A 26,098-nucleotide genomic window follows, 5' to 3' on the forward strand; every position below is an offset into this window, starting at 1 on the left:
AATTTATTTATTATAAAAATTTGTTTGTTTGTTTGTTTGTTTGCTTGAAAGAGAGAAAGGTTGAGGGAATCACAAGGCACTTAGGGTGAAGACCCCAGTGCTGGAGCAACAAAAATATAGCTACCCTTTCTTTGGTAAAGCAGAATTTGGGAAAAGTTTCTGAGAGAAAATGCAAATAACAAGCTAGAACCATTGTGCAACAAAATGATGTTCCATTCCTTTTTTTCTAAACTTTCTTGCCACTGGAGATATCTGTAGGAAAGCAGTGATGAAGGTAAAATAAATACCTTTCCAGTGCTAAAGACTGATAAATTAGGTCTGTATTAAAGACAATGGCATTGATATATTCTTTACCTGAGGTTTTGCAAAACTTCTCATTTCTTCTCCCATCTGCATTTAAGAGAGCACATTAAACTTTTCCTAATAAGTTCCCAAAGCTTTGTGTTAGCTTATAGCACAAAAAAGGAAGACAACTAATAAGTTAGCGGGGCTAGAGTACACAAGCAAAGAAAGAGCTGATAAACAACCACTGTGCCCTGAGGCAGTTTGTAGCGAAAAAGCAATGCTTGGCCTGAACTCAACTATACAGATGTAATGCCAAAAATGAAGCAACTCCTGGCTTTAAAGCCCCTGAGAGTCACTAGAAAGCTTCTCCAGACTTCAGATTACACTGTAATTTATTTTCCAGTGGTTCTGTAGTGAGTAAATCGCTAGCTGCCATTAAGGAAATGGAGCTGGTTTCCTGTTCCTGACACAGATTACTCACAAGACCCTGGATAGTCACAGAGCAGTACTGGAAAAGATAAAATTATTCTTTGAGTGTATACATATCAATACTGGAATATTAAACTAGAGGATAGTGATAATACTGATTTTAAGGCTGACAGTGGAGAGGTCATAAGTGAAGTATGATACCTGTAATACAGGAAGGATGTGTGTAAGTTAGCAACATTTAAGAGAACAAAAAATGTTTCCCAGTCCACAAAAAGAAGTTATTGAGCCTCTTGAATCATCTATGAAACAATTAAAAGACCTAACTTCTTCCTGAAAATACTTACCAAGGAAAAAACAATAACGCAGAATGCAACAGGAACTTCTAGCCAAATACTGACCTGAAAGCAGAGTATATTTTTGTCATGTTATCAATAATCTAGTTATTTAATAAATTAAATCCTTAAGCATTTGCATTTATTTAAATATTCTGTATGAGTTTAAAACAATTATTCCACACCTTAAAATTAGTTATTTGATGCAGAAATTATCTGATATGTGATAATCTGAACCACCTAATAACCAATGTTTCTTCTGGTTTTGGAATCTCATGGTTCTGCTGCTGTTGCACCTTATCCATCTCCAACAACTTTGTACAACAGGGTACATGAAGCCATTTTTAGGTGCTATTACTATGTTGTTTGTTTTACAAGCAGACAAAAAAAAAAAAACATTCTTGGTATCTATTCCTATAATACACAGGAAGTACTTGTTTTAAATCTCTCCTCTCTGTGTCCTCTTTAGAGTCTATACACTCAGGAGCCGAGGGAATGCTACCCATGACAGTGGCTGTTTTGTTGTACTGACAACAGAGGAGACACAGGAAAACTGGCTTACCCAGCTTAAAATCAGCTTCTGGAGGTAGAAGGGGAAATGAGGGGAAACTTCCAAAGGCCCATAGTTAACACTATGTACAAGTATATTGGTAGTACTGAGAGTAGAGACCTTGTTCATGGATCTTACAGTTCTAGAAGCTGAGATGGCTGGACTTGCCAAGAGCAGAAACCATAATGATCTCTTAGGGTAACCAAATTGAGGGTGGAAGTTTCCTTTCCAGGCTTTTACGACCATCTGAGACAAACAGCTTCTTGCAGAAAAAGACACGCACACATGGAGATGTCCTTTGTTGCATTCTGGCTGGCTGTGAGAACCCAGAAGTGGGGGTTGTGCAAAGGTGGCCCTTCTGATGTCAGAAGATCTTGTTAGAGCCTGTAAACTTCTCATAATCCTATTTGTACTCAGCACTTCCTACTTCTCATGTCCTTCCTTTTCTACAGGAACAAATTTAACTTGTCTTTTGAAATCTCATTACCGCAAAATTTCTCTTTCCTGCGTCAGCCAGGCCTTACTGGCTGACAAAGAGAGAAAAACAAGTTTTAATAAAAAGTAGGATTATTAAACTGGAAGTTGTTTACACACAGACTGGTATACCCAAGTTAGAGCACGCACTGCAAGTTGCCCAGCTGCTGCTCTGCCAATAAGCTCTGTGTGTGCCAATTGCCCAGATTTTGGGGCTAGTAGGAGATCACATACAGTCTGGCAGGTGATGAAATGCATTGCAAGCAAAAGGAAGTGGTGGGGTGGCACAGATAAAACTGTAGCAATGTTAATGTAACAGAGCAAGCAAAATAAGCTTAAAAACACATGCATTACAGGGTGTAGAAAGCTTAGCTTCACTCCAGCAGAAAGCTATGCTGGTTAATTCATGCAATCATTTTCCCATCACTTGTCATGCCTGCTCCTAATAACAGAAAGGCTCAAAGTACTTTTTTACATCTCTGACAGAAGATACTGAATATTAATAAGACCAACAACAAGGGACTATTCAGGAAGGCATCTTGCTAGCTGGCATTCCAGAAATTCCCTCTTGCTATCTTAAGCAAAGGTATCAGCTATAGTGAAGGTATTTATCTGACATGTTACGTGAGACATATGCGTGACATGGAAGGAGAACACAGGGTTCCTCAAGCTCAAGTGTTTTCTGAGGAAAGGATTGCCATGCATAACTGATGGTATTTTTCTGCAACTAGCCTGTCTGCCTTGTCCCTCATGGACATAAGGAGGCTGATAATGGGGACATGAAATCAAACAATATAAAACAATTCAATTCCTCAAAATTATGTAGGAAATGTAATGCTTGGCTCCTTCCAATCTTTGATGATTTTAGCTTATTATTTACAAGGCTAAAATCTGCGTTCAGGAAGAAATGGAGATGAATACACTGTCAACAATCCAAGGATTATTCTCAGACTGACTGAAACCCAAAAAAGGTCAGAGATGTGAGCAACACAGTCTGCTTTTCTAAGACAAACTGGGAGGTAACTGTGCTGGGAAGAACTCACTGAAAGAGAGGAGAAACGTACACAGAAATACTCAGATTTTTTTTCAAGGTAGATGTACAAAGTAACTGTTTTCTACAGTGAAGTTAGGTCTATTTGTTTATCAAAAATTGTGAAGTCAAAAACTGATACAAAGAGCACACTTTGTTATATGGATTCAAATTTATTATTATATATACATCCAATTAAATCCACAAATACTTGTTTCCCAGAGAAATAAGATTATTATGCCGACAGTATCTATGGATCATAGACATTATCTTTGTTAATCAGAAATCAATAGGACCTTACATTTGCACCTAATTTCCTATGGCTTTATTTCTGTGGGGAAATTTGAGAACAAATAAACAATTTATTGTGGATACAATATTGCTGCTAGCAGGAATTTTCCTGCTTCTTCTAAACCGTGAGATACTTTTCTCTCACGGAAGATAATAGCAGAAGTTCTGTAAACTATGAACACCTGCGACCTTGCAGAGCTTTGTTTATGGTACAGTAGAAAAATATTTTGACAATGGATGTTTAGGATTTCTAGCCAATCAACCCAGGGGGTGGCTGATCCTTTGTCCAATTAGACTTAGAAGAAAAAGTCTATAAAAGAGTTTGTAAAATAATTAAATAAATCAATCTTGCTGCACAATTCCTGCCTGCTGGATCTTCTCTCCTCCCTATGGCTGCGGGATACAGTAATAATTTATGATTCGGTATTATGCTGCTGTGTACTGCAAAAAGTGGAAAGATCTGATCTGTGAGACTCTTCAGCCTTTTATAAAACCCTTGCATCAAGAAAGATAACATTCAAAATATGAACCGACCTAATTAAGCATGTGCCAGCTAAAATAAATTACATACACAAAGAGGTACTGAGGCGAACATCTATTGGGGGATAGCAAAAGCAAGTAACACTATCTTGGCTCATCCTGTAACCATTAAAACTGTAGAGAGTAATATTTTTCAGAAGAATTCATATAGATTACTCCAGCTCTAAGTGAAAGATTAATCTCTTCAATAAATCATTGTGAAGTTAATTATTTCCAACTGACTTAAAAGATCCATGCTGAAGCAGCAGTTTTTAATTGCATTTTAAATGATTCATTCCTTTATACAGTCATTAAACATATATATGATCAGTTTCTTAGATGACCAAAATGTTAATTAGGGAAGGTTTTTGAGTTTATTAGAAGGCCTATATGAGGTGGGCACTTGTCAGTTTGCCCACACCACAGTATTGCCTGAAACCAGGCTTCAGCAAGGATCGACTGCAGACAACAGTTCACAATCTATTACATTAACTGCATTTTGCAGCATTTTGTATTTATTTGCTACTGCAGAACAAATTTGGAGCAGAGCTGGCTTCAGATTTCAAAGTGGGTTTTTTTCCCCAGGAAATTACTTTTCAGGGTGAATATAAAAATTTTATCCTTGCAATGAATATGGCTGAATATTCTGGGCTTGTCTACTTTTCAGAAGTTTTTATAATATAATGCAATGTCTCTTAAGAGGGAAATCTCTTCCTGTTTTTGACATTCACAACAGAACTTGCAATCAGTAGATTGAGCCACCTTTTTTGTTTATTACCAGACAATAAGGGTCAAAGCTGGGGATTGAAAGGGTTAAAAACTGTCCTTTGGACAAGTCTAAATATTGCACCATTTGAAAATGGTATGAAAAACAACTTGCAGTGCATGAACCTGAGGTTTAAAGTGCAAATACTTTTGAAGAACTCTCTAGTCTTATATACTTCCCTAGATACCTGCCATATGGATATTCTGAGACAGGACAATAAATAGACTCTTGGTCTGATCCAGTTCAGCCCCTCACTTCCAGACTACAAATTGCAGAAGTGTGTATGAAGGAATCAATGTAACTACATCTGTGAGCTCTACAAGCAATGAAGAGAACATGAGAAAGCACACTGAAGATCAAAATAGCGTAAGACTGATCAGAGGCAGGAAATTACAAGGAATGACCAACTAGACAGAAGCGCTTTTCCCTGGGAAAGTGATGACTTAGGGAGACAATATGATGGAGGGCTAAAAAATAGCCATGTCAGGGAGAAGGTGAATGAGGAATGATTCTTTTCCTATACAAGAACTAGTGGTTGTCAAATGAAATTATGTGGCAGGTTGAAAACAAAAAGGGGAATTAAGCCCTTTAACATGATTTATCTAAGTCATAGAATTCTCTGCTGCTAGATGCTGAAGATAGCGTAAGTTCACTGGTGTTTGAAAAGTAACTACATAGAGTCATGGACTAGAAATCCACCAAGCATTGTTAGAGACAAAGACAAAGCTACTGGTTCAGAATTTGAGAATGGAAATAGGAAATACCATTGCATGTTTGCTTTACATTCATGTGCCTCTGCAGTCTTCCCTTACTTCTCCCTTTCTTGCCTAATCTTCCTTATTGCTCACTTAGAGAAAGACAATACTGGGCTAAATGAATCTTTTACCAGACCTGGCACACTTATTTCTAGAAGCTCCTTGTTCAACTCATATTTCTCTTCATTTGCAATTGAACAGTAGAGTACTTAAAATTTCAGAAGGTAAAAAGGGTACCATGCCCTTCCCTGTCACAACACATTTGGAACTTTCTCCTCAGCCACTGGGTTTTGGCTCTAAGAATCCAAAGAATGGTAAAAGATATGGAAAGATGAAAAATTGAAAGATGTCAGTGGTTGCTTTAATATTTCAATAAAACAAATCCAAGCAAAAATCCCAATGTCTTTAACCTAGGGCTAGGTATGTTCGTTAAAACTCTGTGGTACCTCTCAGTCCTATGGCTCCTAATTAGGTTGTTGTCAGCCTTGCCTACTCCTACCCCAGTCTAGGTTCAGCCTCTGCTGGGATCATACTTCACTTTGCTAAGCCCTGCAGTATGGTTGGTAAGAGCTGCTCTGGGATACAGGGCCCTGGAATGCACCACATTCAGCAGCAGCAAGGCCCCAGGAACTCTGCTGGAGATGCTGGCCTCACTAAAGCTGTCAGGAGTGAAGGGGAAGGCAATTAGGGTAACCCAAAACCCCCACAAAGGTCGTGGGGTAGTGATGTTACCAACAATTAAAGGAGAGAAAACAGGACTCTGAGAGTGGAAATATCCCAGAAAGTCAAGCTCTTTGTCTACCTATACAAGAGAATGAATCTGCTGTTAAAAAGTCAGAATAAATTCTGATTTTCACCGCTCCAGTAAATGTTTATATGCTGTAAAGGTTTACAAATAAAAAATTGTGTTAGTGTTCTTCCTGGTTATGCACCCGCATCTTATAATGAAAAAAATAGATTATAATGTGTTTGTTGTACTACATTGTTCTATAACTGAGAATTAGGTTGTGTTTCATTTTAAGTATTTTCAAAAGATACAGATAATTACAGCTCTTACTAACAGCACTGAGGCAAGTGTGAATTCTCAGGTGGGCTTTTAAGCCTCATCTCAGCATGTTTGATGTAGAAACAAATATTAAAAGTACTCTAGTATTTTTTGTCAATGCTTTCCTGAATAAATTCTATTAAAAATATAGATGCTGTTTGTGTTCCATGCAGAAAGTATAATGAAAACAATTTTAATCTTAAAATGACTCATTGAGATGTCAAAGATTAAATTAGAGATATCAACTACCTATCCTTTTCTCATTTATTTGCAGCTGGTCATAACAATCTTCAGACAATATATGTGAAGTAAGTCATCCCTACTGTTTCCATTTCTGTGTTATGACACAGTTTGGCAGATTTTTAGCTCAATTGCAAAAACTAATGGTGGGCCATACACATTTAGAATGATATGTGGTTCCCAGCAACTGTAGGGCAGCAATACAAAATCAAAATTGGTTACTTTCTTCAATAAATGAAGGGAAACTGCATGCTTATGGAAATGAGAGTTTAGTGCAGTACTGGACTGAAAAAGGGCAAGTCCAGTTCCTTTTCAGCTACTACACAAAGATATTTTATCATATGAAACAATATCTAAAGTAGACATTTTTCAGCTGGAGAAAAGGCAAATGAAACAGAGAAGAGAGAACCAAAAGGCTGCAGCAAAATATTGTCTCTAAGGGAAGATTTTTTTTTTCTTTCCGCATAAACACTTGAATAATTACTCATCAGCTCTTGAAACTGGAAATTTGCAAAAAGCTGTTGAGTGTGGCTTTCAGTAGCATAGAGAGCTAAAGCTCTTCAGGGTCTCAATTACATCTTTGCAAGAGCTGTAAAAAATGAAAACATGCAGATTGTTCCAATATATGAGAACACCTTCATTTACTACATATTTGTCAAATGGAATAAACTACCAGTGACGACCATTGGATAAACAAAATTAGATAAACAAAATAGGCTTCAAAGTGGGAAAACTGTACTATCAGGTAGCTGCAGCTTTGCTGGGTGAGCTAATTATTCATGTAGAGACGTTTTCTAAATCCGTCACTTCAGACAGTAATGGCTTCTAATTCTAGAAAGCCATTTGCCTAGAGCAGTAGTTGCTATTGCTCTAACTTAGCAACAAACCCAGCACAACCTCCACTTCTTCATCTGAACAAAGACTCTTGGCTCTCACCAAGTATTTCTGTGTCACCAGCACATTTTTATATGCCTCACATGTAGAGCACTTAACCATGGAAGAGTTGGCTTAGAACACTGTTAGGCTAATATCAATTTACCTTCCCTGTCCTGGTAGCAATATTTTCAACAGAAACAGGCCAGAACTAACACCTGCTATAAAATCATGCCTGGCTTACAGGTAAGTTCAGCCCATGTCCAGTTTTGCAGGTCCAGCACACCTCTGTGCTATTCATTCTTACACCCTTCATGCCTTAACGCTTCAGCAGCACATAATATTCAAGGAAGTTTTTGCAATCTACTTTTCACAAAAGCATCTTTGTTTAAGCTCAGGCCTAACTTCCACTATACCCAGAGTGGATTTTAAACCTAGGCTTCAGAATAAATATGTCTGCACACATTTCCTACATGTAGGTAAATGCAAGCCAAAGTTGGAGTTGAGCAAAAAGGATAAAGATGGCATTCTGTGGAAACAGTTGCTCTGGACTCTGTCACCAAAGTTCATCCTCTTTGTTCCTGTTCCATACCAGAAGACAGCCTTTTGAAGACTGGGGCGACATTCGCTTTCTTCCAGTACTCAGGCACCTTCCCTGATCACCATCACCTTTCAAAGATCATCATGAGTGACTCTGCTATGGTATCCTCCAGCTCTCTCAGCACTCATGGATGCATCCTGTCAGGACCCATGGACTTGTGGATGTCCAGTTTGCCTGGGTGTTCTGTAACCCAAACCTCCTTGACCACAGGAAAGTCCTTCAACATTCCTTTACCCTGGTGTCCTGGATCAGAGATTCCTGAGAGCTGGTCTAGTCAGTGAAGATGGATGCAAAGAATGAGTTCATTTACTCTGCTTTCTCTGCATCCTCTGTTACCAGGATCCCCTCTCCACTTAGTAACAGAACCACATTATCCTTAGTTGTTAATGATGCATTTGAAAAAGACCTTCTTGTTGTCCTTGGCATCCTTGGCTGGACTTAATTACAGATGGACTTAGCCTTCTTTGTCTCATTTCTACTTAACCTGACAGCCTCTCTATATTCATTCCAAGGTGCCTGATCCTGCTTCCATCACCTGTGTATTTCCTGCTTACACTTGAGTAATGACAGGAGTTCCCTGTTCATCCACCCAAGGCTCTTGCCCCCTTTGCCCAATTTCTTGCTCATCAGGATGCATTCTTCTTGAGTCTGGAGGAAGTGATCTCTAAAAACCAATGTTCCCTGAAGAGCCCGTTCCTATAGGATTCTTCCAAGAAGATCCCTGAAGAGGCTAAAGTCAGCTCTCCTGAAGTCCATGGCTGCAATTTAACTTGCTGCCCTGCTTCCTTCTCACCCAATACTGAACTCCACAATCTCATGGTCACAACAGCTAAGGCTGCTCCCAGCCTTTACATCTCCATCAAGGCCTTCCCTGCTGGTTAGTATGAGGTTAAGCAGCACACCATTCCTTGTGGGATCCTCCACTACCTGAGACAGGAAGCTGTCATCAGTGCTTTCCAGGAACCTTCTGGACTCTTTGTGCTTTTCTGGACTGTGTAGCCTCTCCAGCAGATGTCAGGGTAGATAAATCCCCCACAAGAACCAGTGCCTGTGACCTTGAGGCTGCTTCCAGCTGTCTATCATCCACCTCCTCCTGCTCAAGTGGCCACCCACAACAGTGTCACCCTTATTAGTCTGCCCTTTTATCCTAATCCATAAGTTCTTTTTACATAAACCCCCCCCCCCAGTACTCTGTAGGTTTTTCCACATAAAAAAAACCAGAAGAACATTTAAAATGCATTTCTTCCCATGGCCTTTCCTTAGAGAAGGAAAATCAGCAAAGCATATTGCCTTCGCATAGTACATTTACAGCAGACAATTCCTTATTAAACTCACAAGCACAGTGCTTTGCCCCATGCTTAAAAATAGGTTTGTGACACAGTACTCTGAGATGTTCCATGGGCTTTACTGAGATTCTTATGATTTTCTGTTCTGAAATTATTGTCCTATGTTTGAGAAATGTCTGTGGGATACATACTTCATCTTGAAGAAAACATTCAGTATTAGGCAATTGCTGTTCCAGAAGAGAGATGCTCTGACCAGAGGAAAAGTTTCTTGCTTGAATAAACTGGTTTCTTGATTGAAACCAGTTTATTCAGAACTCATCTTCTGGTATTCTATATAAAGGGAACGACTTGCTGATTTCAGTCAGTGACTCTTTTATTCCCCTTTGCTGCTATCAAAATTAAGATTAAAAGTAATTTCACATTGTCTAAGGATGCTAATTTAAAGAAACATTTCTTCCTCTAACTCCCTGTAATTAAATGCTGCAAATGAAAAAGTGGAAGCTATTTAAGACAGTATCAAGGGAAAAATGGAGAGCACAACTGTATGGGTTACAGTGAGGGGATTATAGCCAAGATTGTGCTTAAAGCTACAATGGGGCCTTCTCTTGAAGAGTAACCTGATAAAACACAAAGTAAGAGAAAAGCTACTACAACCTACTGCTTTTAATCTTAAGTGTTTGTTATTTATCCAGACAGTATCAGGCTTCACACACCATGAATTTGTGGGGTGGGTAGGCAAGGTGTGCAACCTCTAGGAACAGAGAGGTTGTCAGTGATGACATTCTTACTTGGCCACATGCCTTTACCATAGCTGAATTCCACACTGTGCATCTGATCTCCATACCAGTTCATGCATACTGGAAGCAGGGCCTCAGAAAAAAGCAAGCACCAGCTCCAGTGAGTGCAAGTCCAAGCAAGAACAAAGGAATGATTTGCGTGCCATGTGTGTAATACTCCAAAATGCATATAGGTAATGTTCTTAGGTAACTCTGTAAATGGAGTTTAGGAATAACAGTACTTAATGAAGAAGCAACTTTAAAACATGTTGAAAGAGTGCTAGGACACTAGCACTAGATCTTAGAAAATACTCCTTTGGTACCCATCTAGATATTCTCTGTACATATACCACAAGAGATAGTAAGAGATTAAACAATCAAAACACAAAGTAACATGATGGTATAAATTCACACTAGCTGCATATCAAGACACTTACCCATAAAAATACTGTATTTCTAAAACCTAGGTTACAGGTTCAGCAAATAACTGTAACATAAAGTCCTGAAAGTAAAAAAGAGAATACTGCTTTTGCCTAAATTTTCATTAACATCCTGTAGTGACAGCATATTTTGTTGAGATCAGCAGGAGCTACAGTCATCCAGTACATCCTGGGACAGGATCCAGATAGCTGCTATTAAAAAGTCATAGATACAAAGTCTAAAATGGAAAGAGAAGGCTATCACAATCTGTATAAATCAAAGCTCTAAATTCCAAATACTGTACTAACTGCATTGTATAAATTTAATAAGGTAAGAAAAAAGAACACAAAGAAAGTAATATTCAGCATGATTACAAATGAAATTATTTAATTTTATTTGGAACAATGTGAAAAATTGTACAGATTCTTTACTAGATGGAATTTGTAGGCTTGTTAGTTCAGGAAAAGTATAAACATTTTGCTTGTCAGGTCTGTTTGGAATAATGATCAATTTCCCTTCCAAAACTTATCAAAAAAGTATGAGCAACAATTATTTTTTTCAATCAGGTCTGGCCAATTTACATCTGGTGTGTTTACAAGCCTGTGTAATTACTAATGCAGCCTTCTCAAAAATGTCGGATCCCTGGGGAAGCTCCAAAGGACTGGAAAAATACACAGACTGTTTGGACCATGGTTAAAAGAAAATTGGGTAATTTAGGAACTTGAGACCTGCCAACCTGACAATCAATCCTTAGCCACCCATTCAGGTAGTCGAAAACTACTTATCCAATGTAATAACTAGTGGAAATGATACTGAACATTCGTGTCACTGTGATGTCCATCAACACTGCTGTATAGAAATTAGATCCACTTTTACTAGGCTTTGTTCATTAGTTGTTAGAAGTTAAACTGTGGCATAATGTTTAATAAAAAAACATCTCATGCACTGCCATGTATTTTGACTGACAATTGGGACAGAATTCTGGAGACAGACTACAGGTGCTCCCAGCCATGGTTTACTGAACATAAACTCCGGTGACACTTAAATCCCTAGGACCGCTAATGCAAACCTTGAACAAATGAATGGAAAAAAACAGAGGATAGGGCAATGTTACTTTGCTTTGGAGCATTCCCTTACTAGAATGAGAAGTATTTGAAATCAGAAGTTAAAAAGATGTTGATAAATTGAAGAGGATTTAGAGAAGAGACAGGAGATGACTAAAGGAGTGAAAAACATGCCTTACTGACAGACCACAGAATCTCATTCTGTTTAGATATCAGGCTCCTTCTCCTGGTACTAATAACTCCATTACACTGTAAGCCTGTTCTGGGACCTGATCCAGCTGAAAGTAGGCCTGCCTTTTCCTGTTTGCTTGTAGATTTCCATCTACACCAGGTCCCTGAAATGGCCCACCCCATGGCCAGATCAGCAGTGCCAACACAAAACTGGTTACAGGGACAAGTGACAGGAACTGAAGGAAATGACAGGACAGTTCATCCCCAGGTCTTGACTAGTGGAACTGTTTCTCTACATATCCTCCTGCAGAACACACCAGCCTCATGGTGTCGATGAAGAAGACATTGCAGACCCTTCTGGGTGAAAGCCAAAGCTGGTGACATTCACAGCCTAACAATTAATCGGGCACTGTGATGCCTTCTTTTGCACAAGCAGGATCATCCATGAAGTTAGATGACAGTCTAAGAAACTTCACTGCCCGATTTAAAGACTGTTCAGGAAAGCCCTACAGTGGCTGCTATTTTGAACAGTAGACCATATGATTTGGACATTTCTTTCTGCTCTCAAGCCTTAGAAGGTGATGTGTTGGAAAACATCCAATATGATAATTGTCAAGATGAAACTTTTCTTCCAGAAAGAGAAACACTAGTGCATTTGTATACATATACTCTTAATCTAACATTTGCTAAAAGAATTGGACTGTTTGGTCCAGTTACCTGCAAGTGAGTGTTCTTCAGCCTCTAGCATGATACAAACGAGTCCAAGAGGACAAATGTGGTAGTGCTCCAGCAAAACTAATAAAGTTATAATTCTCACCTATAACAGAAAAGGTGCCTTTACCCAGTGTTATTATAGTTTATGCAGCACTTTTCATGGTTTATTTAAACCAGAAAATTTTAAAGAGCTGTAAAACTCTTTTTAAGTGAGCTTTATTGTCCCTTTAGTGCCATGGCACATAAACTATTAGACAGACTACTGTAAACAGCTGAATCTTTCCCATATTCCAACCATACCATGAGATGGTAAGTAAAGTGCAGACTGTGAAAGCAAACTCTGGAAATAAGTGGGTCAGAAGTCCAGAGGAGAAGTGCCAATTCGTGGCTGTTGGGCTGCATGGAGCACACCAGAATACAAATGCTGCCCTTTATTCAGACAAGGCATCAGCAGCAGGACTGTGCTGGCTCAGGGACTACTGTACTACCTTGGTTGTGGCCAGGAAGGAAGCAAGGCAGAAGGGGCAGCTGTGCTCAGGGCCAATGGGTAATCCTGGGGCCTGGGACTCAGCTGCCCACCCACCTTGGTTCTGACTGCACAAGGGACCAAGCAGGAAGGGATTGCTATGGAACAATTGTGAATCACTACAAGACCTCCTGGTGCTTGCAGCTTTCAGAAATATCCATGCCTTGAGTTGTCAGCCAATGGAAGATGTGGAAGTGAATTTTACAAGGTTGGGAAGATTAGGAGAGTTTGTACAGGAGTACAAATTTGAGAAAAAAGTGCATCATTTGTATCCTTTACAAAAAAAAAAAAGAAAAGGCATTCTCGATACAGTCTCTGCCCTTTTAAAGGAAAAACTTTGACTTCAGGCTTCTAATAATCACAGGCTTTGCTGTAATATGAGGACAGCTTGTCACTAAGCTATTGGGAAAATATGAGTCAAAACCAAACTACATCCAAATCTATGGAAGTCTACATAGTTATGAATATATGCTTTTCTAAAGGACCACTTATTAAGGGTGGGTGTGACCTTAAAGCTCAACCAAGACCAGGAAAACAGACAAAACTGAGATGGCAACATTGTAGGTTATTTCAGTTATCTCTGAAATCTAAAAGAAAGGATGTTCTCATCACACCAGCACTGCATTCCCTCCTCAAGATTGTGGGAGAGGACTGGAGGACTTTTCCTTTATTATACTTTTTTTTCTTTTTTTTTAATAGCCTGCTCCTTAATAAATTAACCAAGGCTCTGTCTTTACCTCAAAATGGCAAATTAAAAACATAGACCACATGGTCTTTATCAATGGAGCTGGTTTTGTCATCACAATCTAGATATTCTGGTCTCAACTTCTTTGGCTGAACTTCAATGAATTTACACTTACTTAAATTCTAGTGGAGAAAATTATTAAGTTGCAAAAGCCAAGTCAGAGGCTACATGGAGCTAAGCATTCTAATCCTAGTGATTCCATCATTCTATGATTTCTATATGCTCCCAGAACTTCCCTACCTTTTCCATTATGTTGAAACAAAAAAGGATGACAAAATGTTAACCCAAAGCAAGGTGTACCACTAACTTTGTCATTTCCCAGCTGCTAAAAACTGAGCTTTTTTGAAGGAGAAAAACAAAATAATTTCTTTTGTCCGGATGATACCAAATAAAATCTAAAGCAAGCAAATGTCATCAAGGACTTTAGGCTTCAAGGGCAGGTTGGGTTTGCAAGATGGGAGTAATGTGGGATTGTAGTACTTGGATTATACAGAAAAATACCTTTGATTTCTTGTGATACCAAGAATTTTTCCCAAACTGCATGAAGCTGCTCCCACTTTGTGCAACAATTTTTCCTAGCCTTTATTTCCTCACATAGAAATAGACCTGCTTCAAATCCCTGACTGACTGTTGCCGGCTTTTACAGAAGTATCAAATGCTCCATAGTGTGTGCTAAAAAACTTGTAGAGCAAGAAATGTGTAACAGAGTTTAATTTTATTCCAGTTTGAACGCAGTGGAGAGTAGAATGGGGAAGAAATGTGATAATTTGACCAACTATGGTTTTGACTGTCACAGCAGTTGTGCTGTGTATTTCCAACAGACTACTCACAATGGTGGCATTACTACTTCAGCACTCATACATATGAGTTTTGTTTAGCAGCAGGGGAAAAACACATGCAGCTCATTTTAATGAAAAACAAAATTAGCATTTGGTTTCATAAAACTAAGTACTTTCTAAATAAATAACACATTAGCACTAATATTTCATTAAAAACTATACTGAAGATTTCCTACAATAAAAAAAAAGAACAAAAAACAACCCTGCCCTGAGGCAAATCTAGTCTTTGGAAAGTATTTTCCTGCACACTTTGATTCACACTTGGAAATGCTGCAGAAATTAGGAGTCTGTACATATTTTTAAGACATTCTAGCGTACCCATTAGTTTGACTGATTGACAAGAGTTGGAAAAGTAAAGAGTGACAGCCTGCCTTCTCGCTCTATAGGGATTTAGTACACTCAGACTATATAGACAGTGCCGGGCATTAATCACAGTATTCTGTTAGCCTTGTTTCCTACTGAAATAAGGCTCATGCACTTGGCGTTGTCCATTTGGGTGGACATCTGTCCCCCTAACTTCCGAGTTGATGGGTAATTTAAACACAATCAGAAGAACTGAAAACCTCACAGCTGTTACGCTCTTAACAAATTCTATGAATACTGATGGCTGGGTAAAGGAAAGGAAGAAGAAAATCTGTAGTTCACTGAGGTACGAAGCCAAAATTCAGCCATAACTTTCAGCCTAGCAGAAGTTGGTTCTGTCAATTAATGTGCCACCTTTCCCAAGTAGAAATGGAATAAAATGGGCAGGGATAAGCAGAAGGGTTAGTACAAAGAAAATGAGACCTAAGCCTTCAGAAAGGCAGACTCAGAGTTTTGTTGCTCATAGAACGACCTCCTTTCTTATATTATTGCATGATAACAAAGCTCTCAAATACTATCAAGCTGTCAAATGAAACAGTTGATTAAACTTCCTTCAGCTGGTTCCTTTGCAGTATAACCATGCTACCCAAGAAAGAACTATTAAATGTAAAGGCACTTCACACGGGGATTATACTAACAAGTCACTACTAATTTTCTATGAAGCTGAGCACAGGGTTTAGAAGAGCTTACTAGAGATCATAGGGTAGCTAATGAGAATTTCTAGATCCAGTTCTCTCAGATCATGTATTACCTTAGGTACTAATGTTTCTTTCATTAAATGAGCACTGTATCCCATGTTATTATTCTCCTGCTTCATATAAAACATCAACATTTGACTTCAACAATTACTCAGTGCTATTCAAATTAAGCTGTTCCATCACTATTTCTTCCTGAGGACTGACTGACCAGTACTACAAAAATCCTCTGCGATGCTTAAAAGGCAATTGATGCAGTCTGAGTGTTATACATTTCTGTTTATCTTGCCATGGCTGTTACTAGAGGCCTCTATATATATAATTTTCTTTGCTCTGTGTTTCTGCTTTATGTATTAGTTTGGAATCTTTGCTGAAGTTATCAATATGATACTGTGGGAGAGCAAAGCTAACAACATCTGCACAGAGAATAAAAGGGACAACATAAACCACACAACTGAGTTAATATTTAAAGAACAAAAATTTAATTTGGTATGCAACTTTTTCCTAGGAGGATCTTTATTTTCAATGCTATACATGTGAAAATAAGAATGAGTAAGTGGCTCGTTATCTACATGTATAAAAATATAAACGTCCTATCAAACATATGCAAAGTCACCCTTCATGATATGCATCACTGAAAAGACTTATGCCTTAACTTCTAATTAAAAGAAAGACTGCCTTTGTGGGTTTTTTAATAGCACTTGTAAATGCTACTGCATCCATCCATAGGTACATGAACTGTGAACAACAACAGCTACAAAATGTATACAGGACTCCAGTATTGTGCCTTTATATTTTTGTATGTTTTCATGTCAACAAGTCAGCAGAGTCATTGTGTTTATCCATTCTTTGAGCTCTCAAAAGAACAGACCAGCAAAACTCAGTGACTTTGCCTTGAGCATTTTTCCTTTTAAAAATTTTACTGCCATTACTAAGTAATGGTTCAGAAAAATACCATCTTCTGTGGCAAAGCATCAAATGACTATTATATTTATGGCACCATCATTTTAAGCCTGCTGACAATACTGATAATGGGTTACCACTAAATTAAAGGCCCATTTCTTAACACTAATAATGCTTAAAAATTTTTAGCACAGAGACTAAAGAAAATCATCTGTTTATATTACATCCATTTTTACGTAAAAATAAGAATTACTGGGTCATCTGCCAAGAAAGGGATAGACAACCGTTAATCAAAAGACAGGCAATCTTTGTTTTAGAGATGCATTCAGCCACCTGGAAGTTTAGTTACGATTCACATTCAAGCAAATATGTCACTGATTTCAGTTCTACAAGCTGATGATACTCATATTCAACCTTTCCATAGAAACAAGTATAAGAAACCAGTAAAACATTACCATGTTATGTACATAACATAATGTGAAAATGCTCGGCTAGATATATTATGAAATCCTGTAGCACTAAAATGATTAAAAAACTAAATGATTCGTGTAAAATGTTTATATACTGTATATATATGTACACTAAATCACAAGGTCAATTTAAAACTGCCCCTATTCATAGCTCCTATGATGGATTTAGTAAGCTACCAGATTCTTAAAAAAAGAAAGCTATCTAGAGCGAATTTGAACACTTTACTGAAAACTGATTTTATACAAAATCTTAAAAAACGTACGTCAGAGTTACTTAACAGAAACTAGAAAAAGACAGTGGTTATTCTTGAGAAGGGCACTGTAAAGACCTAGTAGCTGTGATACATGTCTTTTCACTTGTGGTATAAGTTAAGCACAGAGAAGTCATCTCAGAGTAAGGCATAGGACAAACAGACTTCATTCCATCCTCAGGTGTATTGGCCTCTCACTGTATCTTATTGCTCATCTAATTTGGCAGGTTTACATTTCTACCCTTTTAAAAATATTCCATAATACAACTATCTACAAACAGACAGTATCCAGTGCTTTCATATGCACATCTTCAATTTAATCACACTGATAAACAACCTTGCTAATATTAGAAAAAAAAAAAAGCCACGGTGATGAAAATTATTTTCAGTTTTTGGTAGTTGTCCATGCACTTAATGAAAGACCAAGTGGTGAACAGAGACTGAGCACTGAAACTCGACAGAAATGTAGCTATAGCTGTTTTCAAAGGAATTAAGGTTTTTTAAAAAAACCCTACTGTGAAATTCTTTGGTTAGAATACAAGTGCTAGCAGTATTTCTAAATTTGGAGTTAGAACTAGAACTAGCTAGAACTAGAATTATTTTTCGAGAGTTTTAAAAACATAACTTCAAGCCTTTAATATGTACTGCTAAATTCCTCAACACTTCAGATATATTTAGGATATTTTTCTGTGATGGTCTGAACAGGCTATAAACATTCTTAAATCAAGTTTAGGTTTTTAAAGGAAAGTGCTTTTATACTCTAGACTTCAAGAATTTATCAGAAAGAGTTTCTCAGTCTTCCCTACTGTAAAACCTGCGGCTCAGATCATCAGTTCCAAAGCAGACTCTGACTGCCTCCTCTGGGAAACACTGTTAGACAGCAGTAACAAAATACATCTCAGAAGGGGTAATTTCCCCTGAAGAAAGTTGGCATCATTCTTGTTTTTCTAAGGACAGGGCTCAATCCTTTCTAAGAAGCAGTAAGTTTGTCTAGGAAGAGGTACGCAACTCTTAGCAGTGTCAGTGCCCAGATAATACCGCTATGAAAACTAAGACAATTGTTCTTAAAAAAGTGATTTTTGTCATCTGCTGGCTTCAGAGTTTTACAGCACTAACATGACAAAAATTAACAAGGGTTCTCCTGGTGACATTTATAATGTACATCTGCACTAATTCAAGGTACATGATTTCAACTTCCCAGGACCCAGGCCCTACCTTTACTGAGATAAGCCTGGTTTCACCTCATTCCCATCATTTTGAGGGTGTTTAAGGAAATTATGCATTGAGATTTATGTCCATATTATAGACAGTAACTTCAAGAGAATTATAAGGACTTCAGACCACCCATGGAGGTTGCGATTCACAAGCACTTTAATTCTTCAAAGTGTCATTGTTTTACCTCTCAAGGGAATAAACACATGTCTCTGAGGACACTTCATAGTCCAAATGGTTGGTTATCCAGCAAACCTGTCCTTTCACATCAGCCTTACATGCTCGCTGTGCAGGCCCTGGTCCAGTTTAACAGCCTGGAGAGAGGAGTTCAGAAACATGGGGAGCAAAGAGGGGAGGTGGAAGCAATCAGTTGTGAAGGGCCACATGCATGCCTCCTGCAAAATTACTCATCTAACAAATAAAGTATGAGCCAGTGCAAATCCCTCACAGTCAGGCTTCCCTTCTATGTGACAGTCCTTTGCAGACAGGCATCATTTTGATGGGGGTGGAGGGGGAAGGGGGGAATTAAAAATGGACCATTTGGGGTCTGCCCACCAAGGCAAAACTCCCTTGTAAGGGTATTGGGACAGCAAAAGACAGCCATTTGTCATGCCATCTTCAACAGAAGTTGCTCAAAGCAACTTTAAAGCTGCTCAGCCCCTAACTGGATGATTTTTAAAACGGCCCACCCTGACAGAGCTCTGTGTGTGGAGAGGGACAAAGGCTGGGTGCAGATGCACGCTTTTGTGGGATGGGTATTTGTCTACTCCCAATACTTCTCTCCTTCCTCGCTACCAACACAGCTACTGGGAGATGTGGGAGGGAGGGTGATGGTGGCTGATCAGGGACGTGGTGGCCAAGCAGGGACACGACAGCCGAGGCACAACACAGTGACCTCCTGCCCCCGGAGCCGTCAGGAGGTGCTGCAAGAGGGGTGGGGGCTGCGCCGGGGCTGGCCTGCCTTGTGCGTAGGGGCAGACACCGGGGTGAGAAAAGCACAGGGAGACACGGCCCCCCCTCCGCATCCTCCTTCCTTCGGGATGGGAGGGGACCGTAGGTGCGAGGGTGTGCAGGGGCGGCTGCCTTGTCCTCACGCCGCGGGCTGGGCGGACGCTCAGTCCCGGCAGAAAACATACTCGGTGTAGCTGGTCCAGATCTTGTCATCGGCAGGACCACCCTGCTCGGGGGCGAAGGCGCAAGTGCCAGTGGAGGAGCAGGCGGCCATGCGGAAGCCGGCCTCGGAGAGTCGATCGAAGGCTTGCTCGAGGAAGTTGAACTTGAGGTAGTAGCGGGCAGTGTAGCGCTCGGGAGGGCGGTCGGGGTCCCGGCTCTCGTTCAGGGTCTCCCCGAAGACCTCTTTGGCCAGGGCCGTCTTGCCACAGACAGTGATGCGGGCCACCCGCCGGAACTTGGCGTCAGCTTGCGCCTCCCGCCCGATGGTGTAGGAGCCTCGGTAGCCGATGGTGATGTAGCCCGAGCGCCGCCCGCCCGCCCCGTCCAGCGACTGCGAAGGCGTGAGCAGCGGCCCGCCCGAGGGGCTGCGGCTGGCGGTGGGCGACGGGGCGGACGCCACGGCCCCGCCGCCTCCTTCTAGCGGCTCAGCCTCCAGGTAGCCGAGGAGCGGCGGCGGCGGCTCCTCGGCGCAGATGGAGCCGTCGCGGTGCAGGGCGGCGGGACGGGCGGCGGTCACCCGAGTCTGCGCCAGGCGCCGAGCCAGGTCGGGCAGCTGGAAGTACTCAGCCTCCCGCTGGAGGCGGCTGCGCTCGGGGAAGTGCTCGGGCAGCACCAGCTGCAGGTCCCGCAGGTAGTCCAGGATGTAGCGGAACAGGAAGCCGTCGCGGTCGAGGAAGAAGCGGCCCTTGCTGTCCCGGGGCAGCTCGCTGGGCTGCTGCTGCGAGAACATGCGCCAGAGCAGCGAGTCGCGCACCGAGACCACGGTGCAGCGCCGCGTCACGTACACCTGCCCGCCCACGTTCAGCTCCACGATCTCCGGGAAGGACGACCAGCCGCCCGTCGCCGCTGCCGCCGCCCCGCTGCCCGGCGCCCCGCTCCCCGCCGCGGGCGACACGCCGCCGCCGTTGGGCAGCCCGCGGGCGCTGTCCGCCAGGGCCATACCGGAGCGAGCCTGCCGGAGCCCACGCCCTTCCTCCTCCTCTTCCTCCGGCCGCCTGGGCTACGGCAGGGCCGCCGCCCTCGGGGCAGCGCGCAGCCCTCCGCTGCTGCCCGCCGGAGCCTCCCGCCCCGTCTGGCGCCGGAGCCGCGCTGCCGCTGAGCTCCCCGCGGGCGCGCCTCTGCCCGCTGCCGGACAAGCTCCTCCGTCGGGCTGCGAACGGAAAGCCCCGGCACCGGCGGCAGGGCCGTGTTTATGTAGCGCGGCCGCACCTCGCGGGAGGCGTGGGAGGCTGGCGGGAGGCAGAGCCGAGCGCACGGGGAGGGGAAGGGGACGGCCCTGCACTGACGCAGGGTCCCCCATCGTCGTTCGTCCCCCCCCGCCCCAGTCCTCCTGCCCCAGTTGCGGCGGGATCCTCTCGGCGCCCAGTGCGCGCCCTCCGAGCTCCCAGCGCCGTGGGCGATGCACCGCGGTGTGCGTCCAGCGGGGATAAAACCCTGGGGGTCCCGCCTCCCTCCCTTCCTCCCCCAGCCCCCTGGGTGAGGCTTCGGCTCGCTCCTCGGCTTCTCCGCGACGTCTCGTTTTTCGCAGGCAAGAAGAGCCCTCTGTTTGCCCCTAGGTGCTGGAGCGGGCAAGCGGCGGGACGCTGCTGCTCTGCCGAAGGAGTTGTGCTGTACCCCTGCTAATCTTCCTAAGGTTTGTCCCAAGTCCCGCCAAGTGAGAATCCGGGCGAGATAACGGTGTCCTGCCCCTCCCTCCTGTCGCCTTCGCAGGCGAAAACGCGAGCCTGTGGTGTTGCCCGCTCTCGTCTCACCCGGCTCCTCGGCCTGTTTTGTGCTTGTAAGACATCCCCATCACTACGCAGGTTTTTAACGCCTTGAAGGACTCCCGAGAAAACCCCCGCCGATCCGCATTCCCGGAGGGAGGCTCGGCGGATCGCACCGTTGGGTGGCATCGAGAGCGCCGACCTAGGGGTCCCCTGCCGGCCGGGGGAAGACCCTGGTGGCGAGGGACACTGCGGCGCGGATGGGGTCCCCTCCAGCTGCCTGACAAGGGGCACTTCACCGAGAGAACCAGGCTCCTCGGGTCTGCGTGCATATTTGTGTATTTAGGTGCCCTTACAGCTCAGATTTAATTACGATTTAATTAGGTACATCGGGTTCTGCGTGAAACGTAAGCACCTATTTAACATGCGTTGGTAGAAAGCATTTAAATTGTTTCAGGCTTTTGCTTGAATTTATCCTACGTTTCTGTGTCTCTTTGCAAACAACAGTAAAGAGCTGCTGCCTTGAGGCATTCAGTTGCTCTCCCGTGGGAATTTGAGTGTGTTTTCTTCCTCGAGAGAGCAGCTCGAAGGACAGGAGGGTCTGAGGAGTATGAAGACAGCGGTCAGTGCTCTCCTTTCGTAGGGGGGACAAAGCCCTCTCTGGACTACCCTGCTGCAAGTGCCCCACTGGTCTGTGAAATAGAAATCAAAAGATGCAGAGGCAGGGGATAGAAATCCTTCAAAACTTGAGAAGTGGGAAAGGAAGGAAAGGCAGGTTAGTTCTCAAGAAACAAGATAGGTTTGCCCAAGAGAAGAAGAGGGGGAGTTGAGAAACAGAAGTTTTGAAAAGGAAAGGGATGATAAAGAAGAATGATGTGTCTAGGGAGAGGTGACAGGGAGAAACTGTGGTCTAAGGAAGGAGATGGGATGTCTAGGGAGAGTGGACTATCAGAATTTACAGGAGTTTCATCTGGACAAGACCAAGAATATGGTAACAAAGATGTGGACCATTGCTCTTTTCCATTTTGGAAAGCCACTTGCCAGGACTTTGACCACCAAGTATTTTCATTTGTGGGAGTGAAGTAGGTTAATCTGATGCTTTGCTGACATTTTGTTACAAGAGCTTGTTTCTCTTTTTTTCTTTCTTTGTTTGTTTGTTTTGGTTTCTTTGGTTTGTTTTTTGTTTGTTTATTTGTTTGTTTGGTTGGTTTTTTTTTTGAGAGAGAGAGATAAATAGAAGAGGCTAGAACAGTTCTGAAAGATGAGGGAAAAATAAAATTTTCCTGAATTAGGTTGTTTTGCTACCCATTTAAACAGCTGAGTTTGTTGCTAGAGGAAAAAAAAAGAAAAAGGAGAAATAATGTAGCATGTACTGCCACACACAGAATCTTTGTTTTCTTCCTGTATACTATTTCAGGGTCAATTCACCAGAGTAAAAGCACATGAAATTTTCACGTGGTGGTCTGCTGGTGACAGTTTCATGGAGTTGCTTTTACTTCTTGGTCTCTTAATATGGCATCTCCCCCCACATCACCCTGCTCCTGGCCATACTTAGCAAGAAGCCACCTCAAGAGCCTCCCACAGATTCGTATTTTAAACTCCACTTCCCTAGTGTGGGCTCTCTATTGAGAGCACTGTGATTAAACTGTGCACCCAGAGGATGAGATCATATAATGCTTGAGCAGGCGCTTATTCATAGCAGAATTTACAGTGGAAGATTTTGTACCTTCCAGCAGGTGAGTCTTAACAAATGCTCCCATATAAAAAAATGGGATCTTTAATTCATTTGTTAATTACAATTATTTCATTTTTCTGGCATTAGGTGAGTATTAATGCAGGTTAAGAAAAAAAAAAGGCACTAACATATTCTTTAGATTTGAACTTTCTATTTGTCTTGAGCTTTGTTAGATTTGAGACCAGACTTCATAAATCCTGAGCTTAATGGACTCTTCCAGTGCCTATTTTCAGAAGCTTCAGAGGTGAGTTAGTTATGCTGCTCCTTCAGACACTGACTCTCCAGAGCTTTACCTCTGCCTGCCTGCTGTCTCGTGGGAGGTCAGGCGAGAAGGAGCCACCGTGCTCCTATGCAGCAGCACCACCATGTGATGTCCAAAGCCTGCACCTTGAAGGGATGGGGGGAACACAGATGACACAAACACTTCATTTGGCCCACTATCCCAGGTCTTTTTTAAGGGCACAAACCAGTCCATCCCACTGCAGTGTTTTCTGTGTCAATGTGAAGCAGACTCCAGATTCCCCTTCAAAAAGGGAGCAAGGAGCCTTCTCCTAGGAAGACACTGTTCATACAGCCTGTCCTGGGCAAAGACCCAGCTTGCAGTGTTTGTCTCTGAGATAGATGTCATTTTCAGGGCTTAAAAACATGCCCAGCACTGAAATAACTGTTTTGAAGCTACATCTCTTCAGAGAAATTATATTCTGTGGGCATCTCACTGCTGCTTTATGCCTTGCCTGGCTGCAAGGCTTTGGTTATTGTAAATTCTTTCATCAACAGATTTTTTTCTCTTTTCACAATATGTTCATCTAATTTCTTCTCCATTTCCTATTTCTTTTCATTTGGCAATGTTTGTCTCAGGGAGGAGGATTGGACTTCGTCTGTGGGTATTACAATGGGTAAATATATCAACAATTTTTTACTTACGTGTCAGTCACTGGGTTGCGTAACACAGTCATAGTGGTTTATTCTTATTTTGTGTGGGAGACAGTGAAACATTGGCACATGTAGCATTACAGGCTGCCACAGAATGCCTCCTGTCAGGCATAAAGCCCCCATAAAGGGCGTTAAATATTAAATATGGTCTAATGAACAGGCAAGGCTTTATGACAATAAATGTGTCATTGAATTTCTCTGACTGTGCAGTCCTGGGACATTTTTGAGCAATAGCTCCCTCAGTTAAGACAGTCACATTTCAATGTTTGCTATTAGCTGCTGACCAGAACTAGCTATGGGCACAGTGTCTTAACCTGTCAGGATACAACAGTTTTTTCTTCTTTTAATATTTTGATTTAGTTGTGTTGGGGTTTTTTTATGTTTTTTTGTTTGTTTTTGGGGGGGTTTTCGGGGAAGGCTTTTGTTGTTTCCATGTTTACAAAGATGCTTCCATCACGATGGGCTCCTATTTTGCATTTTGGGCGGTACACCCACGAATGATCCAGGCTTATTCAGGGAGAACAGTTTCCTTCACAAGCCGTGAAGGAAGGGTAACACCTAGTGGGAATAAATCCGCATTGCAGTTAAGAAATACAAAGGGTTCCAAAGTACTGCCCTCATGACCCAAGGCATATAAAGAGAAAACTATACTTTTTTGGTAGATGTAAACTATTATATATTCAGCTTCTTCGTGAGAAACTTAATAGAGCAAGAACACATTTTATTCCTGTTCTGAACTAAAATGTTGGTTTATCATTTCTTCTAGCAGTCTTCACTGTGTGAAATGGTGTAATATTGCTTAGAAAATACCTAATTGCATATGACTGTATTTGAATTTTAATACTGAATTCAGTGAAATATTTAGCCTTCTGCATAAAATCATCAAAAGGAGTCAGTGATCTAAACTGAACTGGAGGTTCAAATATGCTCATTTAAGCTTCACAATCTTGTTTAGAGGATGCAAGAAAAAGAGTTTAGTAGTCCCACAGCAGAGCATATTACCTAAGAGTCTGGAATGCTTTACATTTTTGGCACTTATATGCTCTCTAAAATGTGTCCATAGGTTTGACTTTGACAGTTAATGGATGGCTATTACCTTGAAACCTTTCCCATTTCTGAATTGTTGTTCAGCCTCAGCGTTACACTCAAGTAATATAAAGTAATACTTCCAAAAACTTGAATTGTGCATTATTCTACCCAATGACAGAACTCCACTCCTTCTAAAGAGTGCTCTCTCTCTGCAAACTCAGTTTCACATGCTGTATATAGCTGAACACAAATGCATACATTCATAGATTTCAGTATTTCATGTGAATTGTAATGAATGTTACCTGTGAAGTTACATCTGATAATATCTGTTCATAGAGATTGTTTTGTCTCTGTTTGCATATGCAGTTGAATACATTTTGCTGGAACTGCATGTTCTAGGAAATCCAGCTGCTGTGAAAATCTGCATATTCAAGCATGAAAGATATTGAAGAACCAGAATAATATAGGCTGTAAGGGACCTCAGAAAGTCATCAAGGGCTCATGCACTTTCCTCCTGCCAGGGTGCTACCGATACTGCTTTGGATAATTTTGTGAGGGCAATGCTCTGCAGTGTCTGGGGAAGAGGGAGGGGAGAGAAGGAGGACAGACATTTTCTGTGTATTCTGTGTCCTTGGCCAGGACAGACCTACAGAGTGTGACTGAGAAGCATAATCAATTGAGCAATTAGTGAAGGTCAGAGCTGTGTTAATTTCCTTCAAGCACCTTTGCAAAAATTGGAAGACAAAAGGTGCCCTCTCAATGTCATGGGGACATGCAGGTAGGTTCTGCCTCGGTAAAGAAGAGCACCGAAGGGGACACCTTCCACACACATCTTGAGCATCAGTGAATTTGGAGAACACAACAAAAGAGGCTATGCACCTTATGTCAAATGGGGAAATA

General features: G+C 41.7%; 1 protein-coding gene across 1 annotated transcript; it reads right to left on the reverse strand.

The window, feature by feature from the left end:
- Positions 1 to 16,254: 16,254 nt before the first annotated feature.
- On the reverse strand, positions 16,255 to 20,928 carry KCTD12 (potassium channel tetramerization domain containing 12). Its single transcript, XM_082277411.1, has one exon. It carries the CDS (start codon positions 20,736 to 20,738, stop codon positions 19,740 to 19,742), a length of 999 nt encoding a protein of 332 aa, XP_082133537.1. The 5' UTR covers positions 20,739 to 20,928; the 3' UTR covers positions 16,255 to 19,739.
- Positions 20,929 to 26,098: the final 5,170 nt, after the last annotated feature.

The sequence above is a fragment of the Coloeus monedula genome (genome assembly GCF_965178545.1).
Source record: "Coloeus monedula genome assembly, chromosome: 3".
Classification (NCBI taxonomy): Eukaryota; Metazoa; Chordata; class Aves; order Passeriformes; family Corvidae; genus Coloeus; species Coloeus monedula.

What these genes read in the sequence shown, in the direction of transcription:
- KCTD12 (XM_082277411.1), bottom strand. Translation starts at nt 20,738, where the DNA reads ATGGCCCTGGCGGACAGCGCCCGCGGGCTGCCCAACGGCGGCGGCGTG.